This window comes from Fusarium redolens, assembly GCF_020744475.1.
Source record: "Fusarium redolens strain MPI-CAGE-AT-0023 chromosome Unknown BKA55scaffold_7, whole genome shotgun sequence".
Lineage (NCBI taxonomy): Eukaryota > Fungi > Ascomycota > Sordariomycetes > Hypocreales > Nectriaceae > Fusarium > Fusarium redolens.
In genome coordinates, this window is record NW_025763670.1 from 1,517,202 (window position 1) to 1,540,501 (window position 23,300).

Genomic DNA, 23,300 nt, shown 5'->3' on the forward strand with positions numbered 1-23,300 from the left:
TCCCTTACCTATCAGCGTCTTTGAAATGGTAATCCACCAACAGACGAGATGGACAATTAAAGACGTTTCCTCTATGCTCCTCTTCTTTTGGAGTGAGTCCAACGTGGGAAGATGACTGGTTTGTCAGTTAACTTACGAACTGTTCATATCCACCTCTTTTCTTAATTGATCGATCCTTTCGCTGTGCTTCTATCACATATCCATACTGATATCATTAACTCAAATTATCATTGGTGCAAGACCGAGCGATTGACTTGACCTTGATCTTCCCGACGATCACTCGATCTCATTGTACAGCACTAGCTGACTCTTGAGTGTTGAGGTGACTCTGGAGATCAACGCCGCTCGAGGCCTCATTCTTGCTCTCCCATCTACTTTGATTGCTTACCCATCAAACCAGCTATCTTGCACAATTACCAGCATCGCTATTGCTTATATGATTCTCTGATATACCCCATCAAGAGACTGATCACCCGAACTGTCGCATTCTATCTCTTTCGTTATAGAAGCGGCAGTCGTCTATCATGTCACCTGATAACAACAACCACGTCGCCCACCACTCACAGGCATTTCACCTACAATCTCTCGAACGTGCCCGCAGCAGTTCACGACATTCAACCACCCGCAATGGCTCAAGCACAGCATTCGAGCCTGCGATGGCTGACGATAATGAGACTATCGCTAGAAACGTATCTCATATGACTGATGTCGAAAGCCAACTCACCGCCACTGGTCGTCGACAACCCAGCTGCCTTGATCATGATCCATATGGTCTCTCCCGCGGGTACAAGACCGAGTCTGATCTGGAAGAGATCAAGGCCAACACTTCACGGAAGCGCGATAGCCTCCCTGGCCGTAAATGTGTTCCCAGCAAGGCCGGCTCCAAGATCAAGGCTCGCAAGCTGCAGGGCTTCTACAAGAATCAAAATGCGGCAATTGATCGCATGCTCAAGTCGGTTGAGGAACATCGTGACGAAGCCCGCGACCAGCATGGAGAAGATCAAGTCAAGTTTCGCATTGCTGTCTGGGGCTCTTTCGCAGCCAATGTTGCCTTGTCAGCAGTTCAGCTCTACGCTGCCATCTCTTCAGGGTCACTCTCGCTCTTTACCACCATGGCCGACTCCATATTCGACCCTCTTAGTAACCTCACCCTCATTTTGTCGGCTCGAGCCATTCGTCATGTCGATTCTCGGCGTTTTCCTGCCGGTAAAGCTCGTCTCGAGACTATAGGCAATATTGTCTTCTGCTTTCTCATGATCGCTGTCTCACTCATCATCATTGCTTTTGCTTGCCAAGAACTGGTCAAGAATGAACAAGACAAGAAATTTCACCTCCCTGCAGTCATCTCAGTCTGCTGTGCTTTCCTGACCAAGTTAGCACTCTTTCTCTACTGCTGGGCACTCAAGGACAAGTATAGCCAGGTCAACATTCTTTGGCAAGACCACCGCAACGATCTTCTCATCAATGGCTTTGGTATCCTGACATCCTGTGGCGGTGCGAAGTTGAAAGGCTGGATTGACTCCATGGGCGCTATCCTTCTGTCTGTTCTTATCTCTTGCATCTGGTTGCACACCGCCTTCGGCGAATTTCTGCTCGTCGTCGGAGTTACTGCATCTGTCGAAACGCAGCAGCTCATCACATATGTGTGTGTTACACATGACGACGCAATCGTTGGCATCGATACCGTACGTGTGTATCACTCGGGCCCTCGTCTGATCGCCGAAGTGGACATTGTTATGGACCCGACACAAACACTCCAAGAAAGCCATGATATAGCAGAGGCGCTGCAGATCAAGCTGGAGGATCTGCCAGACATTGAGCGAGCATATGTCCACATTGACTACGAGACGACACACAAACCAGAACACGCATTTAAGAAGGATATGTAGGTCTAGCTACGGAATGTGTTTTCAGGGGAGTTCGGGGCCATGAAAGGCATTTTGAGCGGCTGGGGAGGGGTTTGGAGTTTATTTAGTAAGACAAGTGAGTTAAATGCCATACTCGGATACACGATTAAGGAACCGGGAACATTTGTTCTTGAGGGAGGCTGAAGATGTGATGACGAGACTCGAATGGGCAGCGGGGAGTGATGGTGCAAATCATATCTTAGTTGGTTTTTGGGTAGAAGCAAAAGCATCATAATGCAACAATGGCTCACGTGGACTATGCAAGTGAGAGCGTGTGATGCATATACATCAAGCTGATAGCACGATTAAACCAGGTCGAGGCGAGCTAATGCAGATGCTGGCATTTCAGAAACGCTAAGATCTGGAGAACACACAAGGGGCTCTTTTTTTCTCTAGTAATTTTTATCTGTCAAATTTGAGATATGAAGTGAAGTGAGACACACTGGCATGAACGGTTTCTACTCGCCTCGCGTGTCTTTGTCCCGATCTTACAGATGTCTCGGTGCGCCATGTCCGAGTGGCACACAGACTGATCTGCAAGACAAGCTAATAAGCTAAAAAAATCTACGTCACTTATACAACTTTTTTAGAGACTGGCATCTGGCACGGGCTAGGGAGATTTGAATGTCTTTATAATGGCTCAAGGGACAGAAAAGGGGTCCTGCGGCACGGGCAGAGCGAGATTTTTCGTGCAGATAAACAATTCTTATGTTGAGCTTTTTATTATCTCAAGGGGACCAGCCTGGAATGGTTGAGATTACCTAGATGCACGTATCTCAACGGTGCGTCGCATACTCGCAGCAACTTACAAGGGGGAACATGTCCAGTTCGGGCTGTATGCAGAAGCCCGTTCCAAGTTCATCCCTGAAATTTTGATGATACGAGAATTGAAGACGTTAAAAGCTGTAAGAAAACCTTGAGGTGTTATGCTTTGTGGATATCATCAGCTAAAAAGGACCTGGCCAAGAAGTGATGAGGTTGAAGCCACCTGAGGTAGGTAAGGTACCTGAGAGCTAAGCTAAGCTCACAGCAATTCCATCATCGTGCAGCCGTTGAAATTAGTGGCGATTCACTAGAGCCGCCACCAGCGGAAACCCGCCCCGAAATACGGATATGCATTCCCTGGGCCTCAGGCTGTGCAGCAGGATCCTGGACAGGCTCAGGCTCGTAGGGAACACTAAACCGGTCCCAGGTTCTGTGTAATTGGAGGCAGTGAACCTTCAATTTCTTTTGTACGAACGTGGGGGGACCATTCAACAGCAATTGGGTTACTTTTAGGACACTGATATATGTAGTGTTTGTGTTGGTGTTGCCCTTGAACGGCAGAAAATAGAGTGAGTGTCTGGCCTCGGCGCTTCTAGAACAGCAAATTTCCTCAGGGTCACTGTGGCTTGAAGTAGAGTTTAGTACCTGAAGGGTCAGACCCCAAGGACTCACTTCAGGTGTAACTTGAACGAAAAGAGGGAGGTTTTTTAGGTTACTTGCTGTTGATGATCTGAGGTGCTGGTAAACGGCCGGCCATCTCGGGTGAACCTAACTTTACAGGGAGCTGTTTGACGTTCATCCGTGCCCGTTGATAGTGCCTCACAGGTGATGGATAGTTGAAGAGTTAGGTGACCTGACCCACAGGAGCTAGAGTCTGGCCCCAGGTGAGCTAAGGTACTTTCCATGGATTAGCAGGTTCCCCCTCCAAAATCGTCCGGGGCCATCATCGAATCATCACATCAATTGGATCCATTGGATCTACCTCGAGTACCTCCCCAAATAGTGCTGTTGCTGCCATTCTCACGTCACGCCTGACTTTGACTTCACTTGTCTCTCCTCTCCTCTCCTCTCCTGCCCCTTCCCCTCTCCTCCTCCTCCAACTCTCTCCTCATCTTTTGGCTCCAGACAAAAGAGGGATATAGGTTACTAGAGATTCTTGTATTGTTTCAAAACCCAGTGTACACTAAGGATACACTACAGTACCTTACCTTGCGTACTCTGTCTGTACTAACGCACAGCATCCTTGCTAGATCCAAGCGAGCTTTCTCTTCCTTCTTGTTGACTTGGACTTGGACCCCTCGCCTCGACGAACGCGCCTCTTCAAATCGATCGCAATATTACGACTTCTCTTGAACTTTCATCCATGGGTTGCTGACCGACCTCTTCAACTTGTTGTAGCTGACCTGGACAATCTGCGCCGAGGTTCGTCTAACAGCTGGTCAACTACTCCTGTCCTACGTCGCCATGGCTGCTCAAGGTGCTGGAGAGCATGTTTATGCCACGGTTCGTCCTCTCTCTGCCTGACCTTGTCGATGTTCTCTTTCTAACGTGCAAATAGCTTCTTCTAAGCGATTCCTATCTTCCTGGTTCGCCAATTGACTTTGCTGCTTTATCACACCTCGGCTAATTCCTCTCCAGGCGCACTCGTTCTCGCTCACTCTCTTCGCGATGCGGGAGCCCATCGCAAGCTGGCAGTGCTGGTCACACTCGATACCGTGTCCGCTGACTCCATTACACAGCTCAAGGTAAGCCCTCCTGAGTGTATGCGCATCATTGAGCCGGCCGATGCTAATTCGATTGCTCCAGCGGGTCTACGACTACATCTTCCCTGTGCCGCGCATTCGCAATGACCACCCGGCCAATCTGTACCTAATGAACCGTGGCGACCTGCATTCAGCGTTTACCAAGATCAATCTATGGAAACTCACACAGTTTTCCAAGATTGTCTACATCGACGCTGATGTGGTCGCATATCGAGCTCCTGACGAGCTTTTCGACACACCTCATCCCTTCGCAGCTGCCCCCGACATCGGCTGGCCAGATCTGTTCAACACCGGTGTCATGGTTTTAGAACCCAATATGGGCGACTACTACGCCATGATTGCCATGGCGGAGAGAGGAATTTCGTTTGATGGCGCCGACCAAGGTCTCATCAACATGCATTTTGGTCAACGGTATCATCGATTGAGCTTCACTTACAACGTCACACCATCTGCACACTACCAATACGTCCCCGCGTACCGACACTTCCAGTCAAGTATTAATATGGTGCATTTCATCGGATCCAACAAGCCATGGTTTACTGGTCGAGACGCCCCTTCTAGCAATAATCCCTTCAGTGAGATGACTGGACGATGGTGGGCAGTCTACGACAGGCATTACCGACATCAGGTAAGCTCAATTATTCTGCAGGCAGATACTTGTATGTCTGACTCATTTTATAGGAATCTTCTCCCGACAATGCCTCTTCAACTCCCCAGTATGTCCAATACTTCACAAAAGGAGAATGGCACCCTCAACCGGCCCATGCGCAGTCTTCTACCAGTGACCATCACGATCACAGCTCCAGTGTAGCTGAGGGTACGCATCATTCGGCTCCAGGTCACGAACACCATGAATCTCAGGGGGAGCGAGGCGCAGGACACCAGCAGCACTCGAAAGGATCTAGGCACCATGAAGGATCGCACCATGGCGGAGGATCTCATGATAGATCAGATTCTGGTTCGGTTCATCACGATCACCATTCTGCACCCCCTAGTGGTCAGCCTGTCTCAGCTCCTGGCCAACACCATGAACAACACCACGGACAACACGCTTCTGAACATCAGCACCATCACCACGAAGAACCAAAGAACGAGCCACCCCCGATTACGATGCATGATTGGGATGCTCAGAGGTAGGCCTATCGTCGTTGAAAGTATTGTGCTTAATCGGACATGAGATACTGACTTTGCCAGACATCCCCCTCCTGCTGATTCGAAACCCGAAGCTATGAATTTTCCTTCCACTCACTACGAAATGTCACGCGATACAGCCCCATTTATCCCGCCTGAACGATACCCAAGTCCACCAAAGAACATGTGGTATGAAGTACCGAAGGAGAAGCCAGCTCCTCGATCAAAGCCAGCTCCGGAGATCTTCCCGTGGGAACGCAACCGACCTCGTCCAACCAGATCGTTTATTGGGGAACCAGAACCAGTGCCTGAACCGGAGCCTACCCCTGGAGAGTCCGGCTCAGACCCTAGCACGGGGTCTACAACGCAGCTTTCAGTGAAAACTGAAGGTCTTACAGAGCCTTCCGAGGTGGCAACATCGGGATCTGGGGCGAAGAACGAGTCGAGTGCATCTACTCCGATAGTACAGATTACTCCATCAGACCCTTGGACGTCATACACACGCACAAATGCATGGGATGAGGTGCCTGAGATCGAGCGGTACGTTGACCGCCTACATGGTGGTCACCGACGTGGTAAGAGTTCGACATCTACGATAGGGCGCGTAAGGAGCCCATCAACTGGTACATGGAGAGACGATCGGAGCAACTTTAAGAACCGCGGCCTGAAGCTCACCGATTTCCCTAGCGCTGCAGAGCGCCCCAGCTTGCCGGTCACCCCGGCCCCTATTCAACGGCACTCATTCTGGGCAGGAGACGACGGGGAACACGAGGACGAAGCAGCAAAGAAGCTTCCTGAGGCTGAAGGCGTGCCTACGCAGTCTGACTGGGTATGTGTGCATGGGAGACGTTGGAGACCCGCGGACTGCCTGTGCGAGGTGACTGACTTGGTGCTGCATCACCAGGATCCGCTAGCACAGCTCCAGAAGCTTGCTAAGCAGCAATCGGATGCGTTGTTAAAGAAGCTCGGTGGCGAAGGGGACGAGGGTCGAGAAGGAGGAGTGAGTCGAGATATTCCAACACGCTCATTGCCTTTTGGTTCAGGTGATGTCAAGTCACCTACTTATGTCGCGCAGTCCGCCGCAGGTGTGCTCAGCCCGCAGCCGGTAAAAGGCAAAAGGTCGGCAGGCATCTTGCGTGACATGAGCAGTGGCCGTCTCGAACCTGAATCAACTTCGCAATCGACTACGATTCTCGAACCGAGCTATGCCGGACCTGGCGCTGCCTGGGAGAAGGATGAAGATATACCGCAGTTTGAGACACCGCTCCCACCTAAGGAGGAGGAGCTAGATGCTCTCAACGCATAGCAGGCCATCTGGGCACCAGCTACCTCCATTAAACAGGGGAAAGATATCGAATCTTTTATCGTTACCCACTACGACAAATGAGATGGGAAGAGTCAAGAAGGAATGATTGATGCGTTACCGTTTCATGGCTATGAACGGACATGGTAATAGATACAGGTACGACGAGGGGCTCTTGGGTATGTGCAGCATGGACGCGGGTCAACTTTTCTTTGTTTGTCATTGTTATTTTGGTTCCCTTATGCCACATCGTCAACAAGCTTCGAGGATTCCCGCCAATGGCAGAGGAAGAGAGAGGAGGATGTATTTTTGTTGGAATATGGACACTATGGCAGCGCCTTTAAGGTGTCGTTAAAGTGTAGGAAATTACCTCTGAATCGTCTTTGGATTCACCCATATGCTCTTTTGTCTCTTACATTCTTACATATCTCGTTGCGTTCGTATTTTATTGCTATGTTCATGTTTTGCACGCTTTCGATTCACCAATGCTCTGCACCCATTCATCAGCGTGCCTTGACTGGTCTCATTCATCATGGAACGGTGTTTTCCGGATTACGGATACTTGTATAGTTACAGATTGCTTTGGGTACCTGCATGCACGCCAAGTTTCAGATGTATAATACTGGCTTCAACAAATTTATATTTCGGGTTTTAGCTCCTCTGTCATGCATGCCATTGAGACGAACAAATAGTACAACTCCTGAGAACTCCATGCCGCTAGCAACCGGGAAATACAAATGCAGTCTTGGTCTTTACTAGACCAACAGAGATGGGTGCATAATATGATACATGCATAGAGTGCCTATTGGTACCCAAGGCACAACTAGTCCTTGTTTATTGTGTCCTTAAAATTTTCCTCATCCTCAACCTCCTCGACAGTTACGGCTCTCGCCTTGCCCTTCTCCTTTGAGTTAATCCCAGATGCTTCATCTTCATCACTATGGGATGTTGGAGTTCCTTGCGGTGTATGTTCCGCTGTTGGACTCGGCTGGGACGTGGCCTCAACAGGGCCAGTTTGGCTTGAGCTTCCTTCGACCTGAGGCTCATTATGCGTTACAGGGTCGGTATGGTCCAGGCGAGATCCGTTGCCAAACAGTTGAGCGGATCCGCCCCAATTGGGCATGCGAGGGCTAGGTGCAACAACATGGGATGGCTCCACCGCCCGTGTGAACTGGGGTGTGAGTTGAGGGGGTCGCTGTTCAGTTGGAGTAGTAGAAGAGGCGTTCTCAACGGATTGAGCTTCCTGGTTACGGCTACCAATTGGCGAGGGTTGCCTAACAGTAGACGTTGGCTGAGGTACATTAATGTTATCTGCAACAGTTGCCTGAGGGCCAACCTGCGGCGAAGGTTGTGTCGAGGCTTGGCCGCCATCAAGCCGCTGTAGCGGAAGCAGAGACCAGCCAGGCGGGATAACAACGCCTTCTGGAAGCTCAGCACTTCCAGCGGGGATAGGTACAGCGTTGAGGGGAGCACCATGGCGAGCCATAAGGGGGCTAGGGTGTCGCGGAGGTATGCCTGGGAATTGAGGGAAACCTGGGGGCATAGACATCTGAGGTGTCATAGGAAATTGCTGGGGAATTAGAGGTTGGGGGAGAGGTACCGCAGTAGGCGGTATAGCCTGTGTATGTATATTTGGTTGTTGTTCTGGATGTTGCTGTCTCTGTCTGAGACGGTATAACTCTGCCTGGAGGAGATGAATGGTTTGTAGTTCCTGATGCGCGAACTGCAACGATTGCATCTCGCGCTGGATCAGCTGGTCTGCTTGACTGATCAAGTTTCCAACATTCTGCAAGTTATCTCCGGTGGGCAGAGGAGTCGCTGGAGCAGTCTGACCAGCAGCAATAGGGGTACCAGCGCCTGGCGTGGGGGGAACCAGCCCCTGAGGGTTGGGAACAGCTGGTGGCACACCGAATTGCTGCGCAAGTTCTCTGACTTGCTGTCCGTTGGCGCCAAATCCCACTCGAAGAGGGCCAATATTGAAGATACGCGCACCACCTGGCCGTTGTTCAGGTTGTGCTCCTCCGTTCTGTTGCCCCTGAGCGGGAGCATCCCCGGGGTTTGCTGCTGGTTGGTTCGCCGGACGCCTGCCTCCAAGCTCAATTCGAAGACCAGCAGCCCGGTTCTGACCGGCACGAGGAGCCGTCTCGCCAAGAGTAACAGGGCTTCGACAAGTAGGGCAAACCTGCTGTCGCTCGAGCCAGCTCTTGAGGCAGCCGAGATGCAAAATGTGTCCGCAAGGTAGCTTCTTGGGTCGAATTCGATCCATTGCGCCTGGGTTGTTCTCTGGATCCCATGGTCGCATCTCCTCGCGGCAGATAATGCAGGTATCCTCCCGTTCAAGTTCTTCCTGGGTTGCATCGGGATAACGATTCATCTCTTGGATGGCTTTTCGATATCGCAATAAGGCACCCAAGCGCTTAATGAAATCCCGGGCTGTCATAAAGAGATCCCTCATAATATGAATGGGCAGTCCATAGAAAGCCAGAAGCATGAAGAAGAATACGATGTAGATACCAAGTTTAACCAAGTCTGTCGATGTCAGTAGTGCCCCTCCAAGCCATTCTGCTTCAACATACCTGTGATAAGGTCCAGCCAGAGGACAAACTCTCCCTTTGCAGACCAACCTGGTACTTCAATATCCATTTCATCGATATCGTCCTCGTTGGGCAGTGGCTCGTCAGAAATTTCTTCACCAGCGGCAGCCGCTATTTCACGCCGTCGAATGATAGCCTCCCGCTCCTGTCTGACCTCTTGTCTCCTTTCGGCCAGTCGCTTACGTTTCTGCGCTTCCTGGATATTCTGTTCTGTCAATGACAGCGCATACCGGGCTGCCGTCCGCCATGAACTGGTTGCCAAGACTGCGAACTCGAAGAGAAACATGACCATCATGTTGGGACGTGCTTGTTGGATAACGGTATTGATCGTGTATCGGAGGATATAGATATCGTAGATGAAGCTTAGCGTGAGCGACACACTGAGTCGCAAATGGAACAAGCGGGGGTTCGCAGGCGGTTGTTGCTCGAGAACCTCAACTCTCCCATCACCAATCCATCCCCACACCTTACCTGTCACCAGAGCTGCAAACATGACCAGGAACCAGGCTCCTATCTCTTCGCGGAATATGGTCATTGCTAAACATGTCTCTGTGATCGCAAACCAGGCACGTTCCGTTAGTTGCTCGACTTCGACGGCGCGCAGAGGGCCAAAGAACATCCGTGTAAGACCGTAAACGAAGCTACTGTAGACAAGGAAGGAAAAGTTGACCAGGACCTGGACATGATGAGTTTAGCATCTCGCAATAACTCCGGTGCCAGGATCGCGCGGGATAACGTACCAACAAACAAAAGTTGCTCTGGGCGAGATATACCATTGCCGAGTAAAAGTTGGCCCTCTGATAGAAGGCCGAGAGGATAACGCCGCCCGCGAGGGCCGTCGAGGCCTTTGAAGCAAAATGTCAGCATTGGTCCAGAGTGATCAGCTATAGCTCCATATAGCTTCCCCGAGCTCTCCCACCACAGCAATACTTACCCCAGCATACCAGCCAAGTCGCATCTTGGGCATGGGAGTTGAACGATGAGTAATAAATTGGGTACTTGTTAAAATGGAAAAAAGTAACCAATCACTCGTCCATCCCCATGGCTGAGTTGAATTCGTATATATAACTTTTGGTGAATGTGCTGTAATTACCTTACTGTATCAAAGAACAGCCGAACGACTTGATGCCACGTTAAGCAGAGCGACACACGACCGATGACGCAGGGGCCGAGCCGACGCACGTGATTCTGCTCTGACGTGAGAAGGTGCTGTAGTGCCGATATTTCCCCGTCAGTTAATGATAATACCAGGGGCACGAATGGCTGGTCAAAAGTGGCTACCCTAAAGCTAGACGAATTATCAGCTTAGTGAGACTAAGGTTATATAAATATCGCGATGTTGAGCCAATGCAGCGATGCAATTGAGCTTGATATTATTGTAGGTCAATTCCTAGACATCTCGTGCCATCATGACAGCAATGTCACCCATCCTCACGCCAGCATTGCTTGCAGCGATTCGAAAGCAACCAAATCTACCTTGTAATACATGGTACTTTATCACTGCTACCACTTTGTCGGCCCTCAATAGGCCGGACGAGCTGCCAAAGGTTTTCAAGGATGCCATAGGAGACTGTCCAGACACTACTGGGAACGGTGTTCCGAGCCGGGACGATCAGTTGCGCATCTCTAGACGTCTCAGAGAAGCCCTCCTGAAAGCTTCTGCCGTTGGCGGCATGCCCAAGGTTCGCGGGCCACAAGTATGATGAACTCACCTCGATGCTGATATTTTCTGATAGTCGATTAATGCTCTGATGTCTCTGAAGTCCGCGACCCCTGAAGATCTACTAGACGAACCGGGAACGGGTACAACATCTAGACATAAGGACATATACGATACTGCACCAGCGCACGTGCTCGAGCGAGGGCAATACTTCTTCGAAGCCATATATGGCAAAATTTCCAGACGTATAATGGGTCAACTAGACCGGTCAGGTGCATCAGACTTGGGCTTGCTGGCGAGGTTGACATATGGGTATGTACTCAGTAACACTGATGTGCTTACACCGGCCGAAACCTCGTTCGTACTCATCGCAAGTCTCATTCCCCAAGATGTAAGTAGGCTTTTTTTTTTCTTCTTTTTTTTGAGCAGCCACTGGGCCGCACTAAGGCTACCTATGTGCAATGCTGATGCCAAGTTTCAAAGGTGAACCCTCAACTCAAGGGACATTTGCGGGGTGCACTCAATGGAGGTGCCAGTGTAGATGAAGTGAGAGCCGTGAGGGATGTAGTCATCAAGATTTGTGAAGCTTCAGGAATGAAGAAGCTCGAGGAGAACGCCATTGGGGGATGGGGCTGGAGAAGTGAAGTTGCGAATGTATAGATGATTTGGATCTCGAGGCCTTGGGCTTACCCTAAACTAGGTCAGATTCATAGCAGGAGATCACAACTTGGCACATGCCAACCAACAACTAGTACCACTCCGAACCTCGAAAGGCATTTCAGAATTACAGTCACGGTCACGTATCATTGAAACAAATAGTGATGCTTTGTTTATGAACCTGTGGCTGAGAGCTTATAATCACCACATAGAACTTAGTATGTCTTAAACATGCGTTGTCGATCACCAACATTAGATTGGATCTTATTGTGAGTGATAGACAGAGCCTCATCCTCTGCTATTTCGAAAGAGGCTGTTTACACGGCCTAAAAAACTCCGCAACCTATTGTTTCATGTCCAAACGGCGCCTAGTCTGCCAAGAGGCCGGCCCCCGTTGCTCTTTGGCGAGTTCAAGTTGGAAGACGGAAGCCATTCCGCGTTTAGGCGAGTCCGCGCCCGGAGCCAGCATAGCCAAGTCTCCAAGTCCGCTGTCACGCGCCAAAGCAAGGGTCGCAACCCGCCCCTAAAGATTGGCTTTAGGTTGTGAGCCAGGGAGCATGGTCGGGGCGTTTGTGTCCGTAGGAGGGGTCGGGCAGTGGAAAGTCGATCAATCTCCAATGCCGCTCTCAACTGTAATCGAGGCCACCCAAGGCCTAATTCGGGTACGCCACGGTTTACTGATCTGCTACTGCTCGACTCTGGTTCGTCAAAGCTCGACAAGCACACTAAAACCAAAGGTCCAAAGGAGCTTCCCGTGGCCAAAACGTAAAATCATCAACCCCCAGAAGAGCTTGCACAGTATAGTGCACCTGAGACATTGCAAGGCACTAAACCTACAGTAGATCGCCATCGAGTCTGGACTTGCACTTTCCAACGGCGTCTAGTGAATAGGTACTATGTAGTCGTTACTCGCCACGTCAGAGTGATTCGAATGGCTCAGATAAGGTGATCTAAGTTAAATCAGACTTCAATAAACCCCGCGTATGATCCTAGTTAGACGCTCGCTTTCCCAACTCGTTCTGAAGGTCATGTTGACTTGGTAGCACTCACGATGGATACTCGTCTCATTGATACTGTACAAGCGAGAGCCTGTTAGCCAAACTCTCCGTCAACTGCGCATTGTGTGTTCTATTATGGAAAAGAGCACGAGTCTCCATAACCAATGTCGATCTGGTGGTGCGGAAATCTCCTGATGGCCCATGGGTTTGCTGATCAGAGTAGTATTTTACTCTCTGGCAGGGCAAAACAGACGGAACTGGGCCGTTCCCCATCTTCGCGATACAACATCCCGAAGGAGTCTCACCCATGTCTATCAGATCAGAACAAGGCTCCCCTTGCGTCATGCCGAGTATGGATAAGGTAGGTAGGCAGACTTGCTCACTCACTCACTCACTGATCGCTGGCGAGAAAGCCTAGCCGTGGGGTTCACAATGACCGTATCGGCACTCGGTAGACAGTTGAGAATGGCAATGACAACTATGAATCACTCAGCAGTGTAACTGCAAGTGCTCTTGATATGGGATCGCTCTGGATGCAGCATCCACACCCTCCCTCCTTTGAGAAAGCCCTCGACCGACATTGGGGTAGCACAAGGCGAATTTGGCGATCTGGCAAGCAAAAAAGGCAACCGGAACACCACGAGTCTGGGAGCGAGGCGTGCGATTCGACCGGGGAGAATATGAGTGGTACCATTCACCTACCTTAGGTTGCAGGAAAGGCTAGGATAGACTTGTACGTCTACGTTGGTAGTACAGACAGTGCAGTGACTATGAGCCAAACATACCCAGAATTAGAATGTCGACCTGCAGCAATAATCTCGGATGCATGACAGTCCGAAGTAGTCACACGCATACATACATATTGGTTTGTCTTGTTGTCTTGGTTTTCTGGGTCCGTCCAACCATGACAAGCTCCAGGATCAGAGTAACATCATGATGAATTATATCGGACTACGCACGATACATTGCAGATGTATTGCATTGCCTTCTGAACCCTCCCGAAAAGCGTCGGCGTCGGGACTCCCAACGACAGGGCCAGGTCGAGGGGCAAGACGGGGCAGGATAGGGCAAAGCAGGGGTTATTAACGAGCCTCTCTCTTGTTTCCCTTTCCCCCTCTTATCCCCCCTTGCCAGTTTCAATCACGACTCCCACACGTGGCCCAAGATGCTCGAGGGACGAGGGCATAGGGCATCTCAAGCCTTGTCCAGTCTATGTCCAATATTGACAGGGGCGCGGCTCACAAGCGGCAAGGCGCGCATCAATCCATTGTGTCGGGTCACTCTCACTTTCTGAATTTTATCGATGTGACGATGTGAAACCACGGGAATATTGATTTTTATTGATCCGCACGCCTCTTTGACTTGCGATTTGCGAACCCAGCCAATGCTAAAAGACCACAGGGAACTTCCCAGCACCTGGATTGTCGTTTCCCACGCTACACTCGCCATCTCAGACGGGAATCTGTTCTCGCCAAAATAGTCTGCACGTCACATTGAGATTGGGTTCTCAACATCTATGTAAGCCAATGCCCCGCGCACTGGGATCCAGTACCTTAACAGTCCCTACTATACCCCAGGATCAAGCTGTCTGTCTCGTGGTGCCTATAAGATGTGCGTGATATTAATTGTGCTTTGATGACAACTGAACTTGAATCAACAACATGAATCAACACCGCTGATTTCGACATCATACGTTGTGCAACAGCAAAAATGGAAAGTTCATGGCATCGCACAGTAGGTTCGTACATCTTCCAGTAACCAAATAGTCGGGTCATTGATTCACAAGTAGCCCATCATGAGCACTTTTAGCTTCAATAACTCAGTCCGACAGTCTGGATGTGGCTGAATGGCGTCCAGGCCGCTGGCTCCAAGTGCCGTCCCTAAAGTCTAGAGTGCGAACAATGATAAAGGTAGAGTGACATCGACGCTCACCTGCATCAATTAAGCCAATTTCAATATTCCGAGGATATGACCACCATCTGGGAAGCAGTGTCTCTAACGAATCTGGACCGCGATATGCCCTCAATATCGAGCGACAACGGCGGCTCAACGTCAGTACCTGTGTACTTTGATCCATGTAAAAAACTGCCGTTGTTTCTTCCCTTCTCCTCCTTGTTCTAGGCCGCGATCGCGTTATTTACCGGTCGTTAGTATTGACCTAGTCTGTGTGTTAGACTGGTGGCGCTCGCGTAAGGCTACCACAGTTGGAAGTTTGGAACCAAATTGCCTCCGCGTCCTCGCCTTTACAAGGCTGTTCCTTGGAGAGATTAATGCCTAGACCACTGCTAGTCTGCCGGCGAAGGAGAAGAAGTTCAAGCGCTTCAACCTCTACCGGTATCTCTGAGTGTTTCACGCAATGGACACTAGGCCTCCACACGGGCCATGCAGGACGGTGGAGTTCGTTTGCGTTGTCATTGTCTTGAGGACGCCTTTCTGCGCTGGAAAATGATTTCCTCGCCGAGTGGCGGGCGGTCGAGCTCGGTGGGAGTTTTCCATCGCCTTTACATCCCCCAGGAGAGGATTCTGTTGGGAGATGAGATGCGAGATGAGATTGGAGCGCCAGGAGACAATGATAGCCTAACAGCTTCGATAGCAACTAAACGCGGAAGCATTACGGTGGTATCTGCTGGTGATCCTGAAGATCATCCATCGGATACTGAAGGTCTATGATGCCTTTCATGATATGATCCGGTCCGACAGTGAATGTGGATATGTATGTGATACCGTGGAGCGTGGCCCATCAGACGCCAGGTCGATCCAGTATAATACGGTGGTTGTGGGTGATCGACAAAGCCTGTCCTTGATTTCTGGCGTCTAGTCTGTGAGACAATAGATGGCACAACGGCAGCCTTGTTGACCCAAAAGCTATGGCTATCTTGTCCAGTTTGACAGCTCTCGGACTGTTGAATGTCCCCGGGGACAAGCATTGATCAGCGTCAATGCCTCGGTAGGATTCAATTGCCCAGACATTTATTTGTGCGACATTGTTGTTCCTTGCGGATGGTTGGTACGAGTCCAAATGTAGTGCTTCGTAAATATGGGTATATTGAGTGACAAGGCTACTGAGAGATATGGATTGGAGACGGGGGCCATGATTGAAGCGATGCCAATGCCAAAACTACTCAATTCAACAACGCGAGCAATACGACATATCGATGATGGCATAAAATTACCAAAATTGGCGAGGGAAGAATGCTGTGCATTGTACATAGTAGGTGGGAGAATGGTGATCTGAATTCGAACTGGGTCACTCGTGTAAGCACATGTTGATTCACCCACGGTTCAACCACACATTCTGTAGTGGGATAGGTGGGCTTCCAGCCAAAAACTCCGAGTTACCAAAAAGCAACAGCCAAAGATCTTTGAGATTAGGTAGCATCAATGTTCCGAAGGATGGTGAACTTGAGAGTGTTGTTGGTGTCTGTCTCGCTTGTCCAGTGGGGGCCGTTCTCTAAGCCAGGGTCATGTTTGGTCATGATGCAAGCAATCAGGTGCAGAGACTTGGCCCTCAATTCCGAATGGAGGACCCCGTGATGAACCCAGTCCCCAAAAGAGGACACAGCGGAGCGTAGGCCACGGAAATGGCGGCGGCGGGAGAGTCAGATTTGGTGGTTTATTCGCATCGCGCATCGGTGAAGCCGAGAGAGCTTGGCAACTCTATCGACTTACAAGGATCATGATAACCAATCAGAGACTCCCAAAGAGACAGGGTCAACGGTCAGAAACTCAGAGTCTCAGAGACAGATTTGCTTGGGGCGGCCGACCGCTGGAATGTGAACCGGGTGCCCATGTGGACACCACTGCAGTCTGAACCAAACAGCGACAGCGCGGGTGCCGAGGTCTTTGATCCGTGGAGTAACTGCATGTAGGTATCTCCATTCATGATGTTTATCAACATGTTTTGCTTTTTCTTCTTGACTTTCCAAGCGCTGCTTCGTATTTCATTCGAGCACTCTGACGATGCAAGCATTGCTTCCACTCGCTTCAACTGACACAGCATCTTTGTTTTAGGAAGAAAACCCGTTTCTGCTCCAGCTGAGGAATGCAGATTGACTGTGTCGAGTGGACAGTCCGAGAGGCACGGCATGTCAGATAACCATCGTATGTCCAATGGCTAGGTAGGTGTGAGGCATCGTCAACGACGACATATGATTGATGAAAAGACGACTCACAAACCTTCACCAATATTAAGGTGGGTGGTAATAAGCGGCATCACCATTGGATCCCAGCCATTGTAGCGGTGATGACGGTGATGCTACAATGTCCAGTATCCATGGTTTCAAGAGACAGCACAGACAGAACCATTCAGAGATAACTTGCAGATGCATTCGCGCTCGTTACCAATCTGGGCACCTATTGGAAGGTTGAAGGGTGGGTTAGGGAGCGGCTTGGCATCGAATCCAATGACAGGCCATGAGACGCTTGGTCTGGCCGTCGGTCTGAGTCTTGAGGCTACAGGGGGCCTTGAGTGAATCACTCACTGAAGGTTTGACCTCGACTGTAACTGCAAGGAGAGTTCCGTTCCATCTCTGACGCAGATCACACCTAGTACGTACCACGGACACTTGTTCTTGTTGGGTTGCCTGTGCTCAGCCCTACGCGCCAGCCTGATCCCAGAGACTGGAGGAGCCCGGCTTTTAGTGCTGCGACCTTTTATTATTATTAGCGTCAATCAACCATATCATCAGCCACACCCATCCTGTAGCGTTAGGCGGGGCTTCCCGCCATTGAGGAACACACCCCACTAGGACTGGATAGGTGTTGATCCTACCGTCCAATGGAGGTGGATGTCCATATGAAGCCAGAGCAACAGTATCATGAACCGCGGTGAAGGCTGTGTTTTGCAATGCATACCTTGGTTGAAGCCCATTGAGAACCGAATACTGTCAATGTTTCAAAATAAGAAACAGCTCTGATTGGCAATGGTTTCTCAATGCATCAATTCGTACCTATGCAGAACAACAAGGCGAACCTGGGGTAGTGGTGTCCTCGCTATTCGGTCGGTAGACGTCGTGACGAACCAAGCCCAAAATCTCGGTTTCAACCTGCTGCTATAATCAAGCGACAATATTCTCCTTTATCAACTGCCGGCATTCAAAATGGCGCCACTCGTAGCGTTCAGAACGGAAGCTGTGGTCTCAGGCGGCCGAGAACCTCAGTGTATTAATTGAATGACAACCTCCATGTCACGAAACGGAGGTAATATTGCAAGGGCTAAGGGGAAGCATCAAGACAGTAAGATGTGGCTTACCTCCAAAATGTGTGGACAACGCCAAGGCGGATCTCTGCTGTTTGATGGATGATGCCCAGGGTCTTCTCCACCTACAACACAAGCCCACAAGCAGGGGTTAGGAGGTGTGAGGTCGCGCTGACTGAACGGGAATAGCCGCTGCAGGGGAGGCTTAGGATTGGCTGTGGGAAGAGCGAATGTCGGCTACGTAAGCAAATGAAGACTGCGGAAAGCCGCTCACAGCGGAATTCGCGCCTATCCATCGATGAGAGTGGTCGCGGTTTATTCAACCCTTGAAACACATGCCATCAACGGCACGACTCAGACAGCCGAAGCCATGCGGCAAGGTACCTAGTCACAGTCTGAGATATCTTTCTGATACCAGACTGCAATGGAGCGGCCGCCCGATGCACGGTCGTAAAACGGGAGAGAAGATGAGATTCAGGGTCCTCATCCGCAAACAGACAGGTCAGAGCGAAACGGTTAATTCGTGGCTGGCTGGGGCCAACTGTCAAGTAGCCACAGGGAGGAGGAGGTTGTTGTGGTGTTTGATACTTTCGTCGTCTTACTCCTGTACAACTCATGCAGCCTGCGATGGATGGTTACTTTCGTATATCACCATCGTCAGCAATGCGATGCGTGTTGAAGGCGGTCTATTGACGAGAAGTTAAGAATGACTAGTTGGCTTCGGTCATCAAGACAAAAGAAGCTACAGCTAGCAACATCATCATGTAAGGGCAGAGACTCGATAGGGCTGAGTACTCGATACCCCAGTGCCACGTCGAGATGGCTGTGTGCATACAATTGCATCCATTTTAATGTACGGTGCCAGGCTGTACAAGGTTCGTGCACATACATAAACCGCGCTGTGCATAACCGATACCGTAAACGTCCAGTGGGTAGCTGGCCCTATTGGCTCGTTATACGTGGTGGTGAAGACTCCCCCAGTAGGGTCTCATTCGGGAACCCCTCGTCTGCATCTGCATGCTGTTGAGGGTTAGGATGAAGATGCTTGGAGTGCCAGATTGCTGGAATAAAACCATCTAAGTAACTCGGCCATGACCGATGCAGGCTGACGCTGACCCATGGATGATTACCCAGTCAGCCACTGAACCGGCCAGTGGGAATCGATTGATGTTTAGGAGATCTCAAGCAGTCATCTCATCGAAACTCATCAAGACAGACACAGCAAAAAAAAAAAAAAAAAAAAAAAAAAAAAGGGTGATACGTGGAGGCACTAATAAAATGATGCACGATGACATTGGTCAGATTATGGCGGAGTGAAAGTGGAATGCGATAAGAGAGTGAGAGAGAGGAGACCCGCTGCATCGGATTTCCCTTGTATCCTTTCGTGACCCACTTCTGAGCCCCTGTCCATGTTTGTCAACATCTTCCCCTTCTCCGATACGTACCTGTCAACAAGACATTAGAGAGTGTTACTGCATGTACAGCAGTTTTGATGATCAGTCCTGTGAGTGATGCCCAATCTGTCTTTCTTTGCTTTTGTTTCCTCAAAGATCTAGCGGTGAACGTATAATTCTTGCTTATTTGTCTCGTCAATATTACCTCTGTTATGCATCTATAAGCGTTCCAGCATGCTGGATCAACCCGAGCCACATCAAGCAAGGGTTGACGATGAGCTAGTGTCAGAGTTGTACGGGAAGGATGACAAGGTGTGCGTGTTACTCCGGAGTATAATTAATCAATCAATTTCATGTCGATTATTATTTTCATTGATGCTATGTAGCAGGCCTGAGATGATAGGGTATAGTTAATGCATTCTGAGGCTCTGCATTTAGGCAGCACCGCCAAAGAACTCCTGAAATCGGGATCACAGTTGCTTTGCAAACTAAAGATGGATCGTGGAGAAAGAGTTGCCTACTTGAGAAGGTCAACTGCTCATCCATATGCCGTACCCGGTGTCTCGTGTATCTCGTTTTCGCTAGGATGCTAGGGTATGACGTTGACCAGCATTAGACCAGTCATAAGGATCTTCACCAGAGCTCGATCAATCGATGTGCCATGCAACTGCATCCCTGGTAACGCGGTGTACCCAGTGATGAGAGCTCTCGTGCGTTGATACATCGCGGCGTAGCTGCAATAGTGTTGCTGCCTTGAGAAGAATGCCTAGCCTAGACTCGAAAAGGTTTCACATATGCAAATCCGCTTTCAGGTTTCAAGAAACGTATGCAGTTACTAAAACCCATTGCGACTGTTCTTTGACTTATTCACAGCACACCCTAGATTCGTTCTTGATATATTCTAATCGCGTCAAAATGTCCAGTAGCGGGTGTTGCACAGCCATCCCGCTTCTTTTTTTAAACCCCCACCATCCACAGCAACTTGACAAGCTCTTGCCAAGAGATTGCTGGTACACAGCATCCAATAGAAAGTGCATATCCGTCGATGATGGCTTAGCAGCCCTCTACACACTCCGCAACGCTAAGCCAGTTGCGTCTCCAAGAACCAACTTGAACCCATCACTGCCGCCGTCAATAAACGCAGGAACTCTGCACAGCATGCGGTACAGTGGGATGGACCTCTGAGGAAACAAAGCTTCAAATGAAACCCTTCTAGAGGCGCTTTCTACCGTTTTACGTCGCCTGGACATGGCGTTCGGATGAAAGGGAGAACTCAGACCTTAAACGGTTCAAGCCCCGGCGCCACGAGGGACGACATTCTTGTCTGAATCATAGAGTTTGCGTGAAAGAATGTCCGTCTGAGATGCAGAGAAGTCGATATTTCAGACACATGATTCCTGCTATCTGTAAGGTTATTTGAGACAAGGTTTGCTAAGCCCTACGAATGAATGATGGATGCCCGCCTCGAGACTTGTTAGCTTGCTTATACATCATATGGATCTGGCACCCAAGACACAGCCATTATCGCAACACCTTTTTCGTACCTATCCTGATCAATTAAGACATATAGGAGTAGTAGAACGCCAAGCTGCTTGACTAGCAACCGCGTTACATTAAGATAATGTATTAGAAGCAGTATTGTAAGCCGGACCAGACATTACATGGCGTTTCCGGAGATGCAGGTCTAATTAACTTTGATCTTAGGTATTTTCTTTGATCATTTCCCTCGTGGATACTTCACTCTCTTAGACTCCACCTAGAACAATTCATCGAATTGGAAGTTTGTCTGCTAGTGAATTAGATTCCGCCATAATTTCTTATGCTTTTGATCGTATCCAGTTGAGTGCATGTAAACATTCCGATGCCTGTCTCATTGCGCGCCATGTTGAGCCGACGCCATGTGGAGATGACATCCATTGTCAACGTGGTGCTAGGCGTTTGTTTTATTCCGCAAGGCTTCTGAAGTTCATTTTAGTGTGGTCTACGATGGTGAAATGGAGACAATATTGCCTTGGACCAGCTAGGCCAGGCATGAAACACTTGACAGTAACATTCTGTCATAATGGAGATCTGTGAGCGCAGGGACATTGACAGGCATGCTCAAATGAGTAACTCTTGACAGCAGTGATCTTCCGGGTCAGCAAAGACGCGAAGACACGAGTGACCAGTTTGGGAATAGCCAAGCAAGATATGCTTGAATCCAATACTTTGACCACCCTGACTGACTTGACTGATGCTGGCTGGTACGCCTTCCCCTGGAGATGCAACGCAACGTGCGAATCGATGGAGCCAGTGACAAGGGCGCAGCGACCACGTCGGGAAAGGGTTTGAGGGAGAGGCAGGGGGAGGAGGCATCAGGGGACAATATGTTCAAGGGTCCCAGATTTGGGAAGACGGGCGAGGCCGGACTGCGCCCCCAGGCCTCGGGGCCGATTAAGACATCAAGCAACCGAACAAGATGATTGGTCCCAGTAACTGATTGATTGATTGATTCACAGCACAATTCTGTGAGAGGCACAGCCCTCTGTTCATAGGGCAGGGCAGCACTATTTGATGCATCGATGGGTTACATCTGGGTTGGGTTGTGCATTGGTCTATCGATAAAAATATCTGCCATTTGCACCAGCGCCGTTCGGGGCAAAGCCTCTCTTGGAACCACCACGTTTTAACAGACGCTTCAATGTCTCGCGGCCCCAGATATTTGCAGACGCGGGCGGGTAGTGTTGCTGGACTTACCCTGAAGATGCTTAGAATGCTGCATGTGTAAGTTCATTGAGGCAACTGAGGAATGCTACGCCTGTGATGCGATGTGAAGTCTATTGTACCGATAGTTTGAGAGAGCCAAGAGCTTACCTTACCGACATGATAACCAATCGTCTTCTTGTTTGGTCAATTGCCGATGTGCCGTGGTGTTTGACACAGTAGTAACAAGTAAAACGCAATTACCAACTGCTTGTGCAATATCACCAATTTTGAGTTATCCTGCGAAAAGACATAATATTGCAAATGACCAAACACTCCAAATAATTTAAACCGACAACCTGGAACCTTACAACGGGCTGGTCCATGTCAGATCAGACTCATCGAGGATCAGGAGGACATCATTGGATGCAATGTGATGAAGGGAGGGAGGGGATGATGATTGGGATATGATGAATGAAGAAGAGGGGTTCAGCGCAGTAGCTACAGTAGCAGCAAACAGTGTAGGTTAAGCGGATCACCGCGCGAACCATGGACGGAAGATTGACGATGGTTGCCGCACGGGGTCTAAGTTCATAGGTAAACTCTGCCTTACCTGCTCTGGTGCATCTGCATCTGCATCTAGCATTGAGTTTAGACTTCCGCAACTCTCATTCAATCGCTTCATTTAGATTTAAACCACCATCACAATTGGCTTACCACGAATAGCAACCTGATGACATCCAGCCCGTATAAACATGCTATATTCTGAGGGGAAGCGGTACGGTACGGTACGGCACTGGCTAGATACAGTCTATCTTACAGAGAGTTGTGACGTGGGACAGCCTTGGGAGACCCCTGAAGATGTGAAAGACGATGATGGACCTATCGACTGCGGACGGTGGAGTGTCCTTGGAGTGTGCTAGGGTCATCAGTACGTACCAGAAGCTACATCCTCCGAGTACCGGGACTTGGAGCAGAGCCCCCCTGCCTGAGAAATTCCTCTGTCAACCCTTGGAATCGCCCCGTCACACTGCCAAATATTAACCCTGTCCATCTAGGAGGCCTTCCTCTTTGTACTGCTACTTACGACGCAAGTCCCTCTCATTGACGTCTTCGTAGATCAATTTGTTTCTCACGCACACGCCTCGGTGGTCGGGTCTTTGGTTCACCCCATGTTTCCGTACCAAAACGTTACTCTGCTCTGTAACCTCCGCCTTTTCGACGTCAAGGACAGACAAAGCCGCAACTT

The 23,300-nt window shown here is 49.8% G+C and overlaps 5 protein-coding genes across 5 annotated transcripts; 3 read left to right on the top strand and 2 right to left on the bottom strand.

Annotated features, from left to right (window-relative positions):
* Positions 1-524: 524 nt before the first annotated feature.
* Positions 525-1,889, top strand: BKA55DRAFT_509943 (uncharacterized protein; the record flags this gene model as incomplete). Its single annotated transcript, XM_046187556.1, has 1 exon — positions 525-1,889. One exon carries the CDS (start codon positions 525-527, stop codon positions 1,887-1,889), a length of 1,365 nt encoding a protein of 454 aa, XP_046050248.1.
* Positions 1,890-4,136: 2,247 nt separating this feature from the next.
* Positions 4,137-6,872, top strand: BKA55DRAFT_538852 (uncharacterized protein; the record flags this gene model as incomplete). Its single annotated transcript, XM_046190071.1, has 6 exons — positions 4,137-4,175; positions 4,231-4,258; positions 4,311-4,417; positions 4,479-5,063; positions 5,117-5,568; positions 5,630-6,872. The coding sequence occupies 6 exons, from the start codon at positions 4,137-4,139 to the stop codon at positions 6,870-6,872; spliced, it is 2,454 nt and encodes an 817-aa protein (XP_046050249.1).
* An 820-nt stretch (positions 6,873-7,692) lies between these two features.
* On the bottom strand, positions 7,693-10,430 carry BKA55DRAFT_593628 (uncharacterized protein; the record flags this gene model as incomplete). Its single annotated transcript, XM_046195572.1, has 4 exons — positions 7,693-9,398; positions 9,446-10,139; positions 10,204-10,308; positions 10,398-10,430. 4 exons carry the CDS (start codon positions 10,428-10,430, stop codon positions 7,693-7,695), a joined length of 2,538 nt encoding a protein of 845 aa, XP_046050250.1.
* Positions 10,431-10,750: 320 nt separating this feature from the next.
* Positions 10,751-11,986, top strand: BKA55DRAFT_566742 (AhpD-like protein). Its single transcript, XM_046192668.1, has 3 exons — positions 10,751-11,145; positions 11,200-11,514; positions 11,607-11,986. Exons 1-3 carry the CDS (start codon positions 10,873-10,875, stop codon positions 11,781-11,783), a joined length of 765 nt encoding a protein of 254 aa, XP_046050251.1. The 5' UTR covers positions 10,751-10,872; the 3' UTR covers positions 11,784-11,986.
* Positions 11,987-16,496: 4,510 nt separating this feature from the next.
* On the bottom strand, positions 16,497-17,648 carry BKA55DRAFT_538855 (uncharacterized protein; the record flags this gene model as incomplete). The annotated part of the gene is made up of 5 exons (XM_046190072.1): positions 16,497-16,813; positions 16,955-17,033; positions 17,260-17,276; positions 17,335-17,421; positions 17,633-17,648. 5 exons carry the CDS (start codon positions 17,646-17,648, stop codon positions 16,497-16,499), a joined length of 516 nt encoding a protein of 171 aa, XP_046050252.1.
* Positions 17,649-23,300: the final 5,652 nt, after the last annotated feature.